The sequence below is a fragment of the Macrotis lagotis genome, chromosome 8, assembly GCF_037893015.1.
Source record: "Macrotis lagotis isolate mMagLag1 chromosome 8, bilby.v1.9.chrom.fasta, whole genome shotgun sequence".
NCBI lineage: Eukaryota > Metazoa > Chordata > Mammalia > Peramelemorphia > Peramelidae > Macrotis > Macrotis lagotis.
Window position 1 is genome coordinate 105102484 of NC_133665.1, and position 19772 is coordinate 105122255.

The following is a 19772-nucleotide window of genomic DNA, read 5'->3' on the forward strand; positions in this document are numbered from 1 at the left end:
GCGCTCCCCCCCGCCCTCCCCCGGGGGCCCGGGGCTCCCCGGCTCGGGACACCCCGACGCTGCCCCGGGAGGTGGGCGGGCTGCGCGCGCAGCCCCGCCGCCGCCGCCTCCCGCTCCCCGACTTTCTTCCAGGCAGAGCCCCGGGGCCCCCCCGTCCGGCCCGGGCCGCGGCGGCTCGGCCCCGCTCCCTGAGGCGCCCCCCGAGCCCGGGGCTCCGCCGGGTCATGGCCCGGGGCCGGCCGCCGCTCGCCGCGCCCCCCGAGTGAGCCCAGCCATGGCCGCCGGCGGCGCGCGGAGCTTCGCCTGGCATGTGTTCCCGGCCATGCCCACCTGCCGGGTCTACTGCACGCCCGCCTTCCAGGACGGGCACCTCTTTGTGCTGGGCGGCTGCAGCCGGGCGGGGCTGCCCCTGGGCACGGCCGAGCTGCTGGACCTGGCCTCGCACAAGTGGCTCCCGCTGCCGCCGCTGCCCACCCCCCGGGCCGGCGCCGCCGCCGTGGCCCTGGGCAAGCAGGTGCTGGTGATCGGGGGCGTGGACGCCGGCCAGAGCCCCCTGGCCTCGGTGGAGGCTTACCACCTGGACGAAGGCCGCTGGGAGCCTCGAGCTGCCCTGGCGCAGCCCGCCATGGGCGTCTCCGCCTTGGAGAGGGGTGAGCGAGCGGGGACCGGGGCGGCGGGGGTGCCGGGGCGGGCGCCAGACCCCGCAGGCGGCGGAAGGTGGCCGCGGCCGCGGACCGCGAGGCGCCGGGCCGGAGCGCAGCGCTCGGGGCTCGGCTCGGAGGACCCGAGGGCCGGCGCTGCTCGGCCACTTGGTGCCCACTGGTGCCCACTTCACCTTGGTCGAGTGATTTCATTTCTCCCAATCTGCCTTTATTCCTATAGAACGAAGGAGCGGACCTTGATGGGAGACCGAGGGCCCCTCTAACTTTTGAGTGCGCCTCGGAGAGGCTCCTGAGGGGAGCGATCAACTGGCCGCTGAGTGTCCCAGAAAGACATAGGACTTAGGTTCCTAGTGGATCCCCAGGGGGAAAGGAGTCTCTGCCAACCCTGCCGTACCCCATTCCCAACCGTTTCTCCCCCTTCCAAACACACTGCCTAGGGTCCTGGCACCCCTGTGGTGGTTGTTTCTCTGCTTGGCCCCCACCACACTTCCCCTCAAGACCAGCATTTTGACCTGGGTGACTTGATTCAGCCCCTTCTACGGTTAAGACTTTTTGCTCTGCGTTAGGGCTTCTCACGAAGGAAAAGCTTATAGTTTACTGGAGGATTTATAACATTAACAGTTTTGTTAATATTTTTATTACTAAATGAAGCAAGGGCTTATTGAGGAAAGCAAGGCAACACTTGAGTCTTGAAGAATTTTAATGGATAAGAAGCAGCGAATGTGGGAAACCCAACCGAAACTTAAAGAGAATGTGAACAGAAGTGATGAGAAAAGAATCTGACTCAAACAGCTAAGGACTAGACGAGCTGCTCAGATCTAGGGAACTAGATAGTAACTGTACCTCTGTATCCCAGATGCCACTCTCAAACTTCCCCACTGCCATCACCTAGCACCCACACACTTAGCCCACATCCTTTAAGACTACACAACCTGACCAAGAGCTGGTGCTCTGAGTGGAAGGCAAGGAGTGAGGCTCCAGACATTTTTGGGTAACCAAGGAGGGCCAGACCAGCTTCAGGGAGGGCAGCTCTTCCATTCAAGGGAAGGAGGGAGGCCTTCTGGAGTAGATTGGCTAGAGCCTCTATCCCCCTTCTCCCCCTCCCAAAAAAAGAGAAAAAAGCAAAACAATCTTTATTACTCATCCTGGGAGACATGAAGCTTGGGAATGCAGACAGCAGTGGCTCCCAGAGTTATAAATAGGCTGGGAGGGAAGGGAACAAATGTGAAGATGGGCTAAGAGGAAGATCTCTGTCTAAAACCTTGAGTAATGGAATTGGAATAAGTCCTGTCTAGTTGATGTCCATTCCCACCTGGGAAGCAGGGCAGGGAGATAATTGGAGATCAAAGTTCTGGCTAGATAGCAGATCTCTGGTCCTCCTAGTAATTGTCATGGAAGCACCTGACTGATCTTTACTTCCTCTTTTTGCTTTGCTGTACCTGTAGGATATCCTGCCCCCCAACACACACACACACACACACACACACACACACAGACACACACCCCTACCTCTCTCTCACTCTCTCAGAAAGATGGGGAATAGTATTCCTGGAAACCAGATTCCTCTTTCCAAATATTCCCAAACTGGAGTCCAGGAAAATGTCCCTGTTCAACTGGGGCCAGGGCAAGGGCTAATGGAGGTATTTGGGAATTCTCCCACTCTACAGTCTTCTCATATGTTAAGAAACAGCCCACAGCTGTCTTATTCTTCCTCCATATTTAGGTTGGATCCTATAATCCAAGTAGAAACTTCATTTTGTTCCCCCCCCTTCCCTGATGTCAACTTTATATAGAGACCCCATGGACACCTTCTACCCTGAGACTGAACCCCAGCATTGAACCTCCCTAGGCATCAACTTCTTCCTCTCATCATGCATGAAATCCTCTCCATCCTCAGGTTTAGACTTCAATTTAGCCCCTATTCTAGGTTGTCTCTCCTATAACCCCCTCTCCTACAAAGTGATCTTTCCCCACTGAACTCCACCCTCCCCAATTCAGAATCCTTCCTAAATAGAACTCAGCCCCACCTCATCTCTGTTTAATTTCCTGCTGACCTTAGTGCTCCAGACTGAACCCCCTACTTATTCAAATACCTCTACCCACGCTTAAGTGTGCCCTGGGTTGGGGAGACCTCTAGGTTGTGGATCTAATTGACTTAAGACTTTGATGCTAGACTGGTTGCTATGGAGTCTCCAGGGAGACTGCCAGCTATTATAATTAGATCCCCGCTTTGTGCTTTGAGAGAACCAAGGGGTGGGGATGCTGGTGAGTAGCCCAGGGAGCAGATATCGGCGGGAATCTCCCTCCTTGTTCCCATGGGGGGCAGGGATGGAGCTCAGGCTAGACAGGAAGGGGAAAGAGGAATGAGCCATGGACAGCATCCTGCTGCAGATGGTCCAGCTCCTTGATCTAACAGCTGTGATGTGCCTGTCCCAAAGTACTTCTTTTAGTCTATTGTGAGCATCAGGCTAACCAAAGTGTCCCAGAGTAGGTTGATTCTGGGCAAGCTTCCTTCCAGGAATTGAAAGTCTGAAGCTGCCCTCTCTCTGGCAGATGGTGTGGTATATGCCCTAGGTGGAATGGGTTCAGACACAGCCCCACAAGCTCTGGTGAGGATGTACGAACCTTCAAGGGACCGATGGCTCTCCTTACCTTCCATGCCCACACCCTGCTATGGGGCCTCCACGTTTCTTCAGGGAAATAAGATCTTTGTTCTAGGTAAGTGACTCCGGGTCTGAGGTTGAAAATTTGGGTGACTAGAGTTAGGGATTTATGGCCACAAGACAATTTCTGATTGAGACCAGCAAGGATTAGACCTTGAACTTGTTCTCCCAAACATTGCTTTCATTCTTTGCTGTGGGCAGCAGAGCTTGATGTAAATAATTGAGAATTGCATGATTTATGCATTAGGAGAAGGACCAAGGGATTGGAGGCTGAAAGGCTGAGAAGAGAGGATGTCCTGGTCTGACTCCTCTTGGAATCTTTTCCCTTTTTTTTTCCAGGGGGCCGCCAGGGGAAGTTGCCTGTAACTGCTTTTGAGGTCTTCGATGTTGAGATGCAGAATTGGACTCGGTACCCAAGTGTGCCCAGCCGGCGGGCCTTTGCTAGCTGTGCCATGGCAGAAGGCAGCTTCTTTAGCCTGGGGGGCCTGCAGCAGCCTGGACCCCATAACTTCTATTCCCGCCCACATTTTGTCAACACTGTGGAAATGTTTGACTCTGAGCAGGGTAAGTGCGAGGTCACTAGCAGGCCAAGAGTCTGAGTGCAGAGATCCAAGGGCATGGGCATTTCTGTTTAGATGCAGGACTAAACTTGGTCTTCAGGTCCATTTCTATTCTCCCTTGGGAGCCATAGCAGAGGGGTAAAAGCACAGAGAAACTTGTCTTTTGTTTCCTGCAGGTACCTGGACAAAGCTTCCTCGTTCTCTTCGAATGAGGGAGAAAAGGGCAGACTTTGTGACTGGCTACCTTGGGGGCCGAGTCGTGGCAGTGGGAGGCCTTGGTGAGTTTCATTAGAGCTCTAGTCTTGTTTGTTATATCTCTGAGGTGAGGTGGGGAGAAGGTAGGAGTGTGGGAGTAGTGAGCTTTGCCCCATGGAGTTACAGTGATTACATTGGTACGTGGAGTGCTAACATCTGAAGCTTAGACACTGTCTTCACTTTCTTGGGTGTGTATTGATGTATAAAGACATTTAATGGACCTTCAGTTTACCTACCCATAAATTGGGGATGGGTTAATTTCCTTAACTTCACAGAGATGATTTCAGAACATAAATAGATGAGGACTTTTAAAACTCAAATATGAAGTGGATTTTCTTAGGGATCTTTGCTATGGTAAGGGGAGGTCTTCTGAAAGAATTGAGTATACTTTTCAGCATTAATGAAGTCCTTCTGCTTGTAGGATTAGGGTATGGTGTACAAAGGACACAGACTTAGGAGCCAGACAACCTAGGTTCAAAATGTGACTGACCATGGATGAATTACAGAACCTCTGAGAGGCTCACTTTACTCTTCTTTAAGATAGGATTCCAGTATAATCTATGCTTATCCCAACAGGGTTGTCAAGGAAGGTACTTTGTACACCTTAAAGCACCAAATAAAAGTAGTTATAAAACCAGAGGCTTGGACTAGATGACTTGTGGGGTTCCTGGACTCAGTGTTCTTGGGGAAGGACTGGTATAGGGCTGCCATGTAGATTGGCCTTCTGGGGCTACCCTTGTACCCAGAGCTCAGATTCTCATCACCCTGGATCTCTCCTCTCAAAGGCAACCAGCCATGTCCCCTGGGCTCTGTAGAAGGCTTCAGCCTGGCAAGGAGGAAATGGGAGACACTGCCCTCGATGCCGACAGCTCGATGTTCCTGTTCCAGTCTCCAGGCCGGGCAACAGCTTTTTGTCATTGGTGGAGTGGCCCAGGGCCCCAGTGGAGCTGTGGAGTCCTTATGCCTACGGGATGGGGTCTGAAGACTGGCACTACCTACCCGATGAGATATGCCCACCAAAGACTACATTGGCGCTTTCTGCAGAGACTGGGTGGTAGGGAGGGGAGGAGGGTGTGCTGCCACCCCTGGCTCAGTGATACTGTTTTCCTAACCATGTTTAGAACAAAATTTGGCTTCCTGAGATAGGAGTAGTGCAGAGACATGAGCACGCCCTCAGGAAGAGCTGAACCTGGGACATGGAACAATAGCTAAAGGGTTGACCCACTTCTATCCTTAGAGAGTAGGGTGAGTAGGGGAGGTGGTGAGGGCAAGTTAAGCTGGCTACCTATGACTGAGCTCTCTGGCATTAACACATCTTGAGCATCAGGGCTCTAGGGACTCCCCCAGTTTACTCTATCCCTATACTCCCTTTGCCCTTCTCCGATGTGGTTCCCACCCCAGTTCTACCACAACAGGGAGTTGCTGTGGCCCTTCATAGCTGTCTCATCCCTGAGGGCCTAAACTGAGAAAGTCAGGAATAGCTCATGGGACCCAACAGGAAGTCCTCCCTAGTTAGTGCCTATAAGGAGGTGACTTGACACACTTGCACCTCCTCAATAAAGTTGGCCTTCACTGTAAACACCACACTGTAAACACACAACACTCAGTGGAACTGTTTGTACTGAGGGAACAAAATACCTGTGATTTGGGGGGTGTTCTTGTGTGGGGGAAATCTGAATTTTATCCTGCTCAAAGACCTCTCTGCTTACTACTGGTATAAGGTGGACAGAAAGTTACTAAATGGAATTGGCACTGGACACTGGTTATACTTCCCCATTCTACCAGTAGTTGTTGGGTGACTTTGAGCAAGTCCCTTCAGCTTGTTGTGCCTCAGCTTCCCTATCTATGAAATGGGGATCTATAATATAACCTGCCCTACCTACCTCACAGGGCTGTTGTGGGGCTCAAAGCTGTCATCACATGAAATATGAAGACCTACTGAAGTGCATGGTGGTGTCGATTACTCTGTGAACTTTGCTTTTCTCCGTTCTCTTCCAAGGACCCATCAAGGGGAGGACAACTTGAACCAGAAATTTATTTCCTTTTTTAGAATTCTAGTGTTGGGGCTTTTATGGGTAGTATGGTACATCTTTCAAATGCCCTGTACTCAAGCAGGATAGAGGACCAGTGACACTAACAGTGGATTGTGGCAAGAGGCTTATGTGATGATGTGTCACACTATAGCCATCTCTGTTCTGTTCCAAGGAGCATATTCTCTGGCACATGTCACCTTATTTGTAAAGGCCATCTGGAATATAAGCAGGAGGCCTGGCCACTATCAACCTTTTAGAAGCTCAATTTATCTGTCAAATAGGGTTTAACAACTTCCCTTTCTGCCACATGGGCATGCTATATGAGGATTCATGAGAAAATGGAGGGAAAATTTCTTTGCAATGCAAGCCCTAGAGTGATTTGGCAGTCCTTTTAGATTTTGGACAATCTTGAGGTATCTCATATTTTGACCTTGGTCTCCCTTTGAGAGGCGGGGAATTTTTGAAAGGAGGCTATGGGTATTAAGAGTATAGTCCCTTGCTCTTCCTACACTGACCAAACTGTTCATGAACTACCTATGTCAACAGCATAGTGTTTGTCCCTAGGTCAGGTCTTGATCCTCCATCTTCTCTCCCCAATGGGCAGTGTTTGAAGATCTAAGCCACAAAGGGGCTATGGTCCTTTCCAGGAGAGAGAACTTTACTGACTTTACCTTGATCTCACTCCTGAAGGTGGTCTGAAAGTTCTGCTTTTTCCTATAGCTGTTTCATGTGGGAGTCAGATGAGAGCTATCAACATACCATAGCTGGTACTGCTGTGTTTTCTGTTAACTTGATTCACTCCCCATTGAATACTGCTGTCTGTAACACTCCATATACCTATATTCATTCTGATCTCCTACTTTGGGGAGGAGTTTCTGGATCTACCCCTTCCTACCCAAGTCATGCCTCTCAGCACTAGCAGGGAGCTTTTGCTTGGCTTGCTGGTCTCTGGCATCCTTGTAGGCACATTTCTGGAGGACATTAGATTTGGGAAGAACCTCAGGATATTTAGACTAAACTGTAGCTGAACAGGACTTCCTTTGATTTCCTTTCCCTCAACCTCTACTTGTGATGGGAAATGCAACCCAGGCTACTTTGGAACAACTTGAATGCTCCAAGTGTTTCCTGACATCAAGATGAAATCTTCCTCTGGAATTGCTAACTGTTGGTCCTAGTCCTTTGGGGCCAGAAAGAAAAATGGAACCCATTTCCAGATGGTGATCTTCAAAATATCTGAAAATAACAAGTCTTGTCTTCTCCAGACTAAAAATCCCTAGTTTCTTTGAAGGATCCTGCTAGGAAAAAAAAGTAAAAAACAGGCTGGTGTACAAGGTGTTAAGGGAAAGGATGAGGACTAACCTGCTTTCTTTAATGGGTCAATCCATTGTAAACAATCAGAGACAGTGAGGTGCAGGAAGGGTTCTGTTTTCTTATGATTCACTGTAACGAGTTCAGGCAGAGTTTCAGGGCCAGGGGAAGGGGAAGTCCCCAGTTTTTCCTTGCTCTCACAAATCTCCTTTTTAAACTTCTCATCTGGCATCTGGTGTACAAATTGAACCTCCTTTTTAAACTTCTCATCTGGCATCTGGTTTACAAATTGAACCTCCTTTTTAAATGTCTCATCTGGCAAATGGTTTACAAGTTGATGGCAGAAAGTGTGTTGGTAGGTGGTGCTAGGTATCTGGTGTACATCTAGACTCTGAGGGATTCCAGCCTGAATATAATGGACTAAGGGCTGAAGAAGTGGTCCATCCATGCCACCAGGCTCCTTGTGGTAGTCTTTTTGGTAACTAGAAACAAGGGGCTTCTGGGTTTCATCATAAGGCCAGTTGAAAACATTGCATTTCTTCTTGAGTTTCTCCCAAGCTTTCCGTTTCCCTATTCCCTGTTATAACAGGAGAAAGGGGTCACAACTCATTGATCCAGGCCCAAGGCTACCCTCCCCAGGGTCTTGCCTTCCTCTGACCCTACTATTGCTGATCTCATCAGCTCAGTCTAGCCTATTCACAATTGATGTAAAGTTTGGTCTAGTCCCCAAGGGACACACAAGCACATTCCATCCCTAGCAAAACCATCTATCTGCCATATTCCCATCTCTGGCTTCTTTTCGCACCCCTTAAATGCCTTTCCCTTTTCCTCTATATATCTTTCAGACTTTGCTCTTAGATTTATTCTAAGGCATAAATCATTGATAAAATGTAACATTTCCAATAGTTGCTCATTTTAATAAGTCAACCTATTAAGGCATCAGCTATGGGATAGGGCAGAGAAGTATTTTGGCAGAGCTTCTCCAGTGCCTTTCGAATCCCATTCAAAGTCAATTGTCTAATTGGTTGAAAGGTTGATTTAAAGGAAAAGAATGGAAAATCCCATCTAATGTCAGGACCTGGACACAACTGGGGAAGGGAGTGAGGAGCCTACTCTTCCCACCCTCCTCCAACACTCACTGGATCAAAGACACCTCGATTGTCATGTTTGGAGAATAAGTGTTGGTCTGGTGGTTCCTGGAGAAAAAATAAAAAAATAGTGTAAGAGGGGGAAGTTGTTCATTCTCTCCTCTACTTTATGGCTCCATGACATGAGTTCACTGAACCAACCCAGAGTTTTCAGTAAAATGGAATTGTGTTCTCTGCCAAAGATTTAACACTGCCAAAGATTTAACAAGAAAACTAAGTGGAGAAAGGACTGCTATGGACTCCAGAATCATGTAGGTGCCTCTTCCTGGGTTGAGTCTGGGTAATGCTGTCTTCTGAAGATTGAGGTTTGTGGGAATCCATACACTAGGAACAAAGATCACCATCTTCAGGAGTGCTCTGTGCTTATACTGGAGACATTTTTAATGAGATGTAGAAGTTGCCCTTTTTTATGCTATCTACAAATAGCCTTCCTCCTCCAATGTGACCAGTGACTCTGTAGCCTTGGACCCTGCCAACGGCCATCAAAGTTCAAAGAAAGGAAGCCTGCTATAGCAGAGGCCAGGGAGAACCCAGATCTCCTACTTCCCAACCCAAGGTTTTGTTCATGTTATTATACTGCTTGTTTGACGATACTCAAGTTTGCCTTCTCCTAGGTATTAAACATATCAATAAAAAGTCAAGCACTTCCAGGAATTTAATAAAAAAAGTGCAAAAAGAAGGGGGCTTAGCCCTACCTGATCTAAAATTATATTATAAATCATCAGTCAGCAAAACTGTCTGGTATTGGCTAAGAAATGGAGTGGTGGACCAATGGAATAGACTAGGTGTAAAAGCAGGAGATGATTATAGTAATCTGCTGTTTGATAAACCCAAAGAGTCTAGCTAATGGGACAAAACTCTCTCTTTGATAAAAACTGGTGCGAAATTGGAAGTTAGTATGGAAGAAACTTAGATTAGACCAACACCTCACACCCTTTACCAAGATAAGGTCCAAATGGATACAGGATTTAGACAGAAAAAACAATACTATAAGCAAATTAGAAGATCAAGGACTAGTTTACCTGTCGGATCTATGGAAAGGGGAGCAGTTTATGACTAAGGAAGAGATGGAAAACATCACCAAAAACAAACTAGATTATTTCGATCACATTAAATTAAAAAGCTTTTGCACAGATAAAACCACTGTAACCAAGATCAAAAGAAATGTAAACTGGGAAACAATCTTTACAACTAATGATTCTGACAAAGGACTCATTTCTAAAATATACAGAGAACTGAGTCACATTTAAAAAAAAAGCCATTCCCCAATTGACAAATGGTCAAAGGATATGTAAAGGCAATTTGCAGATGAGATCAAAGCAATCCATAGCCATATGAAAAATTGCTCTAAATCATTAATTAACGGAGAAATGCAAATTAAAGCTTCTCTGAGGTACCACCTCACACCTCTCAGACTAGCCAATATGACCAGAAAGGACAATGATCATTGTTGGAAGGGTTGTGGGAAATCTGGGACACTATTACATTGTTGGTGGAGCTATGAACTCATCCAACCTTTCTGGAGAGAAATTTGGAACTACGCCCAAAGGGCAACAAAAATGAGCATACCCTTTGATCCAGCAATACCACTACCCAGTCTATACCCTGAAGAGAGATGATGAAAAGGGGTAAAAACATCATTTGTGCAAAAATATTCATAGCAACCCTGTTTGTGATGGCAAAGAATTGGAAATAAAGTAAATGTCCTTCAATTGGGGAATGGCTTAGCAAACTGTGGTATATGTATGTCATAGAACACTATTGTTCTATTAGAAACCAGGAGGGACAGGAATTCAGGGAAGCCTGGAGGTATTTGCATGAATTGATGCTGAGTGAGATGAGCAAAACCAGAAAAACACTGTACACCCTAACAGCAACATGGGGGTGATGATCAACCTTGATGGACTTGCTCGTTCCATCAGTGCAGCAATCAGGGACAATTTGGGGCTGTCTGCAATGGAGAATACCATCTGTATCCAGATAAAGAACCATGGAGTTTGAACAAAGTTCAAGGACTATTCCCTTTAATTTAGAAAAAAAAACCAGATATCTTATTGTCTGATCTTGTTATCTCTTCTTATTTCTTGCTTAAGGATATGATTTCTCTCTCATCACACTCAATTTGTATCAATGTACAACATGGAAACAAAGTAAAGACTGACAGATTGCTTTCCATGGGGGGTGGGGGGAGGGAAGTAAGATTGGGAGAAAAATTGTAAAACTCAAAATCTTTAATAAAATAAAAAAATTAAAAAGGGAACACAGTAAAAAAAAATATCACTTGAACAGAGAAGGGCAGCTCATCAGGCTTGCTAGAAAAACCCCATGATTCAACCTATTAGAAATTTAGAACACCTAACTTTCTTTATTGTAAATCTATACTCAACAAATGAGCAAATTAGATCTTAAGTGTATTTGCTTTCTAGGAATGGGCTGTTCTGTTCAGTGAAAATGCAGATGGTTCTTAAGAGTACTTATTGACATATATGCCCTGAATCTATTGGTTTTAAAAACTTTGCACATCATATTCATCAACTGAGAAATCTAATGCAGAGCAGTAAGATGATCAAGACCTGCATCACTCATTTAACGATTCCCTTAAGTCCAGTGGGAGTGGGTCAAGATTCTGGGCCTTCTGTTCTCTATACACACACTTGAGGACCTCATAAGTTCACTTGGGGGTCAGTCTTTCCTTAGGTAACTTTCTGATCTATATAGCTAGTCTCTCTCCTCTATATAGCTAGTCTCTCTCCTGAGATCCAGTCCTACATGACTAAAATTGCCTATTGGATATTTTGAACTCAATGTCCATAGATGTCTCAAATGTAACATATGTCAAGCACAACTTATCTTTTTTTCTGAACAGCATAGTCACTCATTTAGATTTGCAGTGTCACCCACATACTCTCACCTATGTATCCAACCAGTTGTCAAGTTTTGTAGATTCTGTCACTAACATCCCTTGCATATGTCTCCTTTTCACTCATTGAGCACCATCTTAGTTCAGGCCCACAAGAAACACAACTGGGACTATTCTAAGAGCCTCATTAGTCTCCTTGCCTTCGGTCTTTCCCCTCCCTAATCCATCCTCCACACAGCTGCCAAAGTGATAGAATAGGCTATGACACCCCCAAGATCAGCGAACTACTGATCTAAAGGAATATACTCCTTAGTATCCTCTAGGATCAAATTCAACTTCCTTTGTGTGGCATTGAAAGCCTTTCACAATATAGCTTCCACTTACCTTTCCATGTGTACACACACATACACATGTATATATATATATATATATATATATATATATATATGTATATATATACATATATATACATATAAATATATAATCAATAACTCCTCTATACTTTATGATCTATCAAAACTGGTCTTGTGGCTTCTCACTAGTCTCAATGCCTTTGTCTTGGCCATCTCCCTCAGTGTCTTTCCTTCAGAGTTCAGTGCAAGTGCCATCATCCAAAAGAAGTCTCTCTCTTTCCTCAAGTTGCTAATTCCTTCCCTCCCAAATTCATCTTGCATTTATTTTTGTATACTTATTTATATGTGTATTGTTCCCAATAGTATGTAAGCTCTTGAAGACAAACACGTCCATTTTTGTCTTTGTATTCCCAGCAACTGCAACAGTTACTAAAAGTAAGTACTTGGGCCATTGCACAGCCCAGGCAGGGATAGTCTTCTATGCCTATATATTAAATATGATTAAAGCTCTCCTCCAAAGCCTCATTGTAGCAGGAAGGTGACTCTAAATTCTTGAAGGCTCTGCCACTGAGCACTAACTCTGGCAAATTCCTGGCCATGCTAAACACTTCAAATATAGAATGAACTGTGTATGGATTGTCATCTGAGTATGAGCCCAGAAAGTGACCTCCCAAGCTATGAAGTTTTTGAGACATTGTGATCTACAGCTGATGAACTGACTGATGAAATCAGTTACATGCATAACCTTTCTTTAAAAAAAAAGTAATAGCCAGTGGTAAAGGCACGATACCTAACAGTTCTTATATTTGGTGCTATTAATGATGATCCTAGGGCAACTGCATCGCCTTTTCATTCATAAAAAAATGCTGTGATGCTGTTCACCAAATCAGGCAAAAGAATTTAGACGTTTTAGAAAGGTTTTCAATAGCAAGAATTAAAGCAAAAAAGTTTGCTGTTAATCCTCATTTAACCAGAAAAATTTATTAGAATTCAATATGTGACCACTTCTCAGGGGCATTATGGTACAATGGGAAAAAGTGCTAAATATGAAGCAAGAACAGCCCCCTCACACTAGTTATTAATTGTAGCCACTACTCTGCCCTCTCCAGGTCTCAGTTTCCTCATCTGTAAAATATATAAAAATACCTATAGTGCTTACTCAACAGGATTGTTTTGAGGAAACAATGATAACGAGCTGCTTTGACAACTTTAACTCACCATATATATTAGCTATTATTACATAAATTAAGGATTCACCATATTAGTCCCTTTGATTTTTACAATGGCTTCAAGTTTGTTTTGATTGTAGTATAGATTCTTTTCACCAGTCCTGAAGTGTGTTTAAGTAGTCACATCCTGCACTTTGGAACTTTAGCTCCTTTATGACCTCCCTCACCCTGTTCAGCTTCTGTTCAGGACTGGTACATCTAGGGAAAAGTAACTAGGGAAATGACTCAGTTGTTCATCCCAGACTGTTTCAGCTCCACCACTGACACTTGGGAAAAAGTTCACAAACTAGCTCTTACTAAAAGCTTTGCTAATAATTTCAAGAGCTGAAACTCATCTGCTTATTGGCTTTCAGACAGAAATTATTTGTTCTGAGTATGGGGGGTAACTGAATTATGGGGCACAGGGATTGGAGATGGTCAGTCTTGCAAGGTCTGTTGAGAAAACTGAGAACATGGAAGTATCTCCTAGGACTGTCTTTTGAGATTATGACATTTTTTCTAGATTATATACTAGAGAAGGTAGGCAAGTTAGGGAAGATTGTATACTAGGGAAGCTAGAAGTGATATATGGAACTTAGAATTAAAACATACTCAAGTCTTATTTCAAAACAACCACCCTTGGAACCAGACAAATGACTTCACCTATCTGAGTCTCAGCTTTCTGATCTGTAATTTGGAATAATATCTGTAGACCTTTCCCTTGAAAGGTTGTTGTGAGGAATGTGTGGGGTTGCCCCAAAGCCAAAAAAGTATGGGCATAAACTTTAAACAAGGATGCCCTCTGTATGTAAAGCACTTTGCAAACCTTAAAAGTGATCTAGTTATTAGTTCTGTTGTTGAACCAATACATTATGTATCAGAGTAAATGGAAGGTTGGGAGAGATCTGCCCAGTGGGACCTTATTTATCTTGGTGAATCTAGGGCAAAGTCTTGATTATGACCTTTGTATATCTGATAGAATCAGAGATATGCAGAGAAATGATTTGTGAAGAATGTGATCTAATTCAAGAAAACTAGAACAACTAAAGAAGTGTTAGCTTTCCTTCTACCTTTGCTCGGACAAGCCAAATGAAACCTAAAACTACTTTCTGGTAAATACACAGGTGAATTTGCCTACCAGAAATGAGCTGTTCAGTTCAGTGACTGAATATAGTGAACTATTGGCTGAAGAACTGATCCATCCATGCCCCCTGACTCCTAGAATGGGGAGGTGCAATGAGGCTGTGAGAATTGAGAAATCTAATTGAGAACAAGACCCTAATGAGATTCACTCTTTCTCATGGCCAGTCCATCTTCAGTCATCTGCCCTGGGCCTCTCTCTACTTGAGAGCACCACCTTCAGTAGCTTTTTTTGAACATTTGATCATGTAGCTAGCAATGAGTATTGGTAGACGGAGAAACTGCCTTTCACACTAGATAGGAAGAGGAGAAAACAATTCATGTAAATAGATCAATAGGGGATCCATTTGATTTGAACAGTGTCATGACTTGACTTCCTTTGGGAGAGCAGAATTCAAAATTAACTTCCCAGTCTCCTAAAGATCAACAATCTTTGGACCACTAGACTTAGAGTTGGTAAAGACCTTAAGACTATCCTCTTCATTTTATAAGAAAACTCAGGCCCAGAGAGGAAAAGAGACTTCACAGGTAGTAGTAGAATTGGGGTTGGAGCCCAAGGGTGATCCCTCAGATCCTGTACTCCTTTCACATTCCCTGGATAGAATAATTCCTTTTCCTTCTCAGAGATATTTTCAGAATTTGTTTTGGTTTGTTTCTTTGTTTTTAATCTCTGTCTTAGAAGATAAAGGCTGCGTCAAATTCTGGGGTAATTCATTGTGGGTGAGGGCCAAGAAGTCTACTTGAGGGCAAGTGACTCTAAACCTCTGGTTCTGCTGTGAATTTGCAGCATCAAGAAAAAAAAAAGACTTAATTGATAAGCAAAAGGAAAGTGAGGTCAAAGAAAGGAGCCTGTTACCTGCCCAGGGTCTATAGTCAGAGGTGCCTCACTCCCCCCCCCCCAACTTCTTACCTTAAGTCTTTGGAGGAACACTGCTGGAGGCTGGGGCTTGGCTGCCAGGCGGTATTCCTGAGCTATTTCACACTTGAATTGGCCTCTATAGTGGCCATAGAAACCAGTGTTGTACTGTAATAGGTAGTAGAAAAGATGAATGAATATGGCTGGTTCCCAGGGCACCTGGGCCTAAGGCTATCAGTTTAAGGCTGCTTCCCAAGGCTTTGTCATTAGGGGAGTCTCAACCCACAGAGATTCCTGGCTAGGCGATGCCTTTGAACAAATGGAACTCATAGAAGCACATCTGGGAAGAAGCAAATCTCTGAAGGAAAAAAACCCAGGTCTCTGGAGTTCAAACCTCTCAAGGAATGTTTCTGACTTCAGCTCTTAGGGGGAAAACAATCAGATATACTATTTTAGGGTAATTAGAACTTAAAACATGTAGAGCTTTACAAGACAAAGGAAGGCAAGGGGGAGGGAGGGGAATAGCTTCTTATTGTGAAGATTATAGAATGTGGGGAGCTATTCCTTCTTCCAAGGGATTAGAACTATTACAGAAGCAGCCAGATTTGTCCTGAGGGAATCCAAGACATTGGAGATTTGACTATACAGTAGGAGTGTGTGCATCTCCCCCATCCCACTCATCCCCCAAAATGCCAACAGTTTCTAAATCCAGTTTGAAAGGTGCAGACTAAGAAGAGGTATGATCAAAATCCATAGCTTCATTAGTAGTCTAGATAAGAGAAGCACAGCCTTATTTACACAGCAAATGTTGAAATGCTAAGTGTTTTTGGGGGTGGGAGGTGGTGGGATGGTAAACATTGTAGGGGATGGTTATCATGAATGATGTTAGGGAGAAGCTGTGGTAGAGTAGAAAAAGTCACGATTTTGGTGTCAGAAGGCCTGGGTTTAAATTCCAGCTTTGCCACTTTCTAATTGTGTGACCTTGAGGAAAGTTAATTTCTCTGGGACTTGCAAAATGGGAATAAAAATTCCTGTTGTATAGATTTGTATAGAATGGTATATCTAGAGCTGAAAGTGAGTGGAATATTCCCCTCTTAAGAGTTAATCTTCCTAGTGAAGTCCTCTCAGGGTTAAAAATCATTAAAACAAAGACAGACTATTACTCTTAGACTATTCTTAGAAGAGGGAGAGAGGCCTTGCATTCCTAGTCAGACACCCTCTCGATTCTGCTAGGGAGTGAAACAGTGGACTATTACCAGAAAGACCTTGCATTGATTCTGTTAGGGAGGGAAATAGTGGAACACTTCCAAAGAAGAGATCTTGCAGTCTTAGTTAGCCACCTATTTGATAATGGACTGTGAAAACAGTAGCCTGCCTTCTCTTATTTAAGAAGTGCTAAACTAAGAAGACCTTGCATACTCAGACATTAATTCATTTAACAAAAGGTCATTAGAAATCTTCTTTTCATACCCTCACCATCTGTATGGTGAAGTAATATTTTATGAAAACATTTTATTCTTCTCTTTGTTGCTAGGTAGATTATAACTCTGAAAACCTTAATGAACCAGGTTGGAAGAGAGGGGGCTGGGGGGGGGGCAGTGATTGTGCTAGGCCATATAATCTTGCTTAACTGTCACCTAGGGGCAGCTCCTTGATCTTCATTACCTTTGTGAGACTTGCGGGTGCCCTTTTCTCAAGAAAAGCCAAAATAAACTTTCCTTTTGCTCAGAAGAGTCTCTGTATTTTTTAAGTGGATTTTTATTCCACACAAAAGGGACCTTAATAATGATTTAGTACAATCCCCTCATTTTACTGATGAAACTCAGGTTTACGGAGGTTAAATGACTTGCCTAATATCACAAAGTTGGCAGTGATCAGATCTGGGATATTTAGAAGGCTCCAATGAAATAGTATTGGTGTCTGCTGGACAGCATCAAGATCGTAAACCTAGAGCTGCAATGGACCTTTGAGGTCATCTGCTTCAACTCACTCCTACCCACTCAATCTAACCAAATTCAGGTCCCACCCATAGCTAGTCAGTGTTTAGAGGAAGGCTCTGAACCTAGCTCCTCTTTTGCAGAGCTGTTAGTATTTGTTCTATACTTGGCTGCCTCCCTTCAGTTCAGGAGAGATAAATCATATATAACACACTCAAAAACTTCTTAAAATAATATAGGCAAACAATGTAAATGTAAACAAAAAAGATTTTGATGGAATTGTTGACAAAGCCATAGATGTTACCTTACCTTTTAATAAGATCAATGTCCAAGAGACCCATCATAATCACTCATATTATGTACTGAGCTGAATGGACCACTGGGTCTAAAACCCAGGCATACAACTCTTATGATCCTAAATTGTTTCTGCTGCAGCCCTTTGCCTGGAAGAAGAAGAAAGCTAAGCCCAGACATCCCAGACCCAGGAAGGAAAATGAAAGGCAATAGGCAAGGAAAAGTTCTTCAGAATTGTCAGTAGGCATCCACAGATAATTTTGGGAACAATTTTGTAAGTAATACTTTTCTTTAAAGATTTACACTACTTCAGGTTTATATTTTCTTATACCTGCCCCATCAATAGAAGACTAAGTGGCTCATGGTTTAATGTAGTTAAATAAATTCCTTTTTTCTGGGTTGCTTTTCACATAGTAGCTTCACTGAAACACATGACTTATCTCTGGGAACTTGGGGTGTGCCAAAAGGATACAATGATGATATAATACTTCCTTATCCAATATCCCTGGGTTGGTGTTTATGTAGAGGAATTGAAGTCAAGCTGACTAGATCAGAATAGAGGAGAAAAGCTTCATTGATAGCATCTAAACTGGATGAATTGGTCAGTGGAAGTAACTTGAAAAAAATTTATAGCTATATTTTATTTTTTCAATGCCTTCATTTCTGAATACAGTTCTCTGCTCCCCCTCTACCTAGTGAACCATCTAAGGAAGAATTAAAAAAAAAGAGCAGTCTAACATAACCATCCATCCCTTCAACCATGTCTATACTCATCACCTAGAGTGCCCTGCCTCAGCAAATACAGGAGGCAGGTCCATTTAAAAGAAACTTGAATTGTGAATGGGGAGGGAAAAATTGGAAGACTATCAAGAGGTTCATGTTTAATATAGTTACAAGCTCATATCCTAGTCAAAGGGTAACCCTTTGGGCAAACTCCCTTCATTGGTTTCCAGTTTTCTCTTCTTAGATAAAGGTGGATTAGACTCAATGATCTCTAAAATCCTCTCTAAAACCTAAATCCTATATTCAGATTTGTAATTATTAGGGTAAAAGGGTTTTTGATTCAGGATGCCAACATCTGGAACCTCTAAAGGTGCTGATCACATGTATGCTGCTGAAATTGGAAAATGAATTTAGCAACTAATTAGTTAAAATATGAAGGAATCAGTTGGTTCTTCCTCTCCATGTATTACACTCTCATTCCTGGATGACTTCCCTCATAACAGCCACAGCAATTCCCAGGGTTTCTCCTCCATTTAAGACTATGTCCTCAAGTTCAACTTCTGTCTGACAAAAGTTCTCTTACCTAAATTTTGAAAAGTTGATTTGAGGCTTTCTAATAATAATATTCTGTTCACTCCATCAAACATTTTGGGGGGATTGACTGAGGCATTAGAATATCTAGTTAAACCTATAATCTTTAGGTTCTATTTATATTTAATTTTCTTGGTTCTCTTGAGTTAACATGTAATCAATTAGTAGAATAGCCACAGAATTAAGGTGCCGGACAATTATGTAACTAACTGGTTATAGATAGGATAGGCTCTTACCCAAGATCCAACTAAAGCACTTTTCATCATCTCCCAAGGAAGGAAAGTGAACAGCTGGAGTAGCTGCTATTGCCTCTGTTTGAGATGATTAAACCTGAAAAGACAAATGCACTGTGGTCAGCTCCTTGTTGCTTAGATACCAGATGAGTTGTGACTGCACAATCCTGATTGTTGGAATGAAAGATGGCTTTCTTTGCTCTATTTTCCTTTGTGTTTTCAATTCTCCTCTAGACAAGGTAATCTTGAAAACAGCTGTCCCTGGAAGATCATCATATATGAATCCATGTAATATAGAGGAGATGAAATTAAAAGTAATATCTGATTTAGAGAATTGTCTGAGTTCCATTGGCTTAAATATAAAAGAATGTCAGGAAAAATTTGCATTTCTAAGCCCGACTCTTATACAGGCAGGGATTCTAATTTTAGAAACAGTTCCAAGGGAGCCAGAAGAAATGTTAAAAGGGATGGGAAGGGTTTCTTTTTTATAATTTTTTAAATTGTTTTTTTGAATTGTACAATTTTTCCACCAATATTGCTTTCCTTCCTCCTCCCCCCACAAAAGGCAGTCTGATAGTCTTTACATTGTCTCCATGTTATACATTGATCAAAACTGAATGTGTTGAGAGAGAAATCATATCCTTAAGGAAAAAATAAAATATAAGAGATAGCAAAATTACATAATAAGATAACTTTTTTAAAAATTAAAGGTGATAGTCTTTGATTTTTGTTTAAACTCCACAATTCTTTCTTTGGATACAGATGGTATTCTCTATCGCAGATACCCTAAAATTGTCGATGGGAAGTTCTTAAAAGGTTAAACTTAACAGTGAGTTCCTGTTAGCCGGCAAGAATTCTAGGATCACCAAGACTCCCTGATAAGTCAAGTTAATAAGAATTTATTAGCACCTAAGATGTCCTAAGTGCTGGGGCTATGTTGTTGTTCAG

General features: G+C 43.4%; 2 protein-coding genes across 2 annotated transcripts in view; one reads left to right on the plus strand and one right to left on the minus strand.

The window, feature by feature from the left end:
• On the plus strand, nucleotides 1-8270 carry KLHDC8B (kelch domain containing 8B). The gene is made up of 5 exons (XM_074197928.1): nucleotides 1-650; nucleotides 3216-3380; nucleotides 3665-3889; nucleotides 4062-4163; nucleotides 4926-8270. Exons 1-5 carry the CDS (start codon nucleotides 275-277, stop codon nucleotides 5120-5122), a joined length of 1065 nt encoding a protein of 354 aa, XP_074054029.1. The 5' UTR covers nucleotides 1-274; the 3' UTR covers nucleotides 5123-8270.
• Nucleotides 7509-19772, minus strand: part of CIMIP7 (ciliary microtubule inner protein 7) — a 22206-nt gene continuing 9942 nt past the window's right edge. The window contains exons 2-5 of the mRNA XM_074197929.1: nucleotides 18828-18921; nucleotides 15101-15214; nucleotides 8621-8677; nucleotides 7509-8058 (exon numbers count right to left, since the gene is read on the minus strand). Of these exons, the coding sequence (XP_074054030.1) occupies nucleotides 7528-8058; nucleotides 8621-8677; nucleotides 15101-15214; nucleotides 18828-18857 (732 nt within the window). The 5' untranslated portion in view covers nucleotides 18858-18921 and the 3' untranslated portion in view covers nucleotides 7509-7527. The remainder of the gene's footprint in view (nucleotides 8059-8620; nucleotides 8678-15100; nucleotides 15215-18827; nucleotides 18922-19772) is intronic.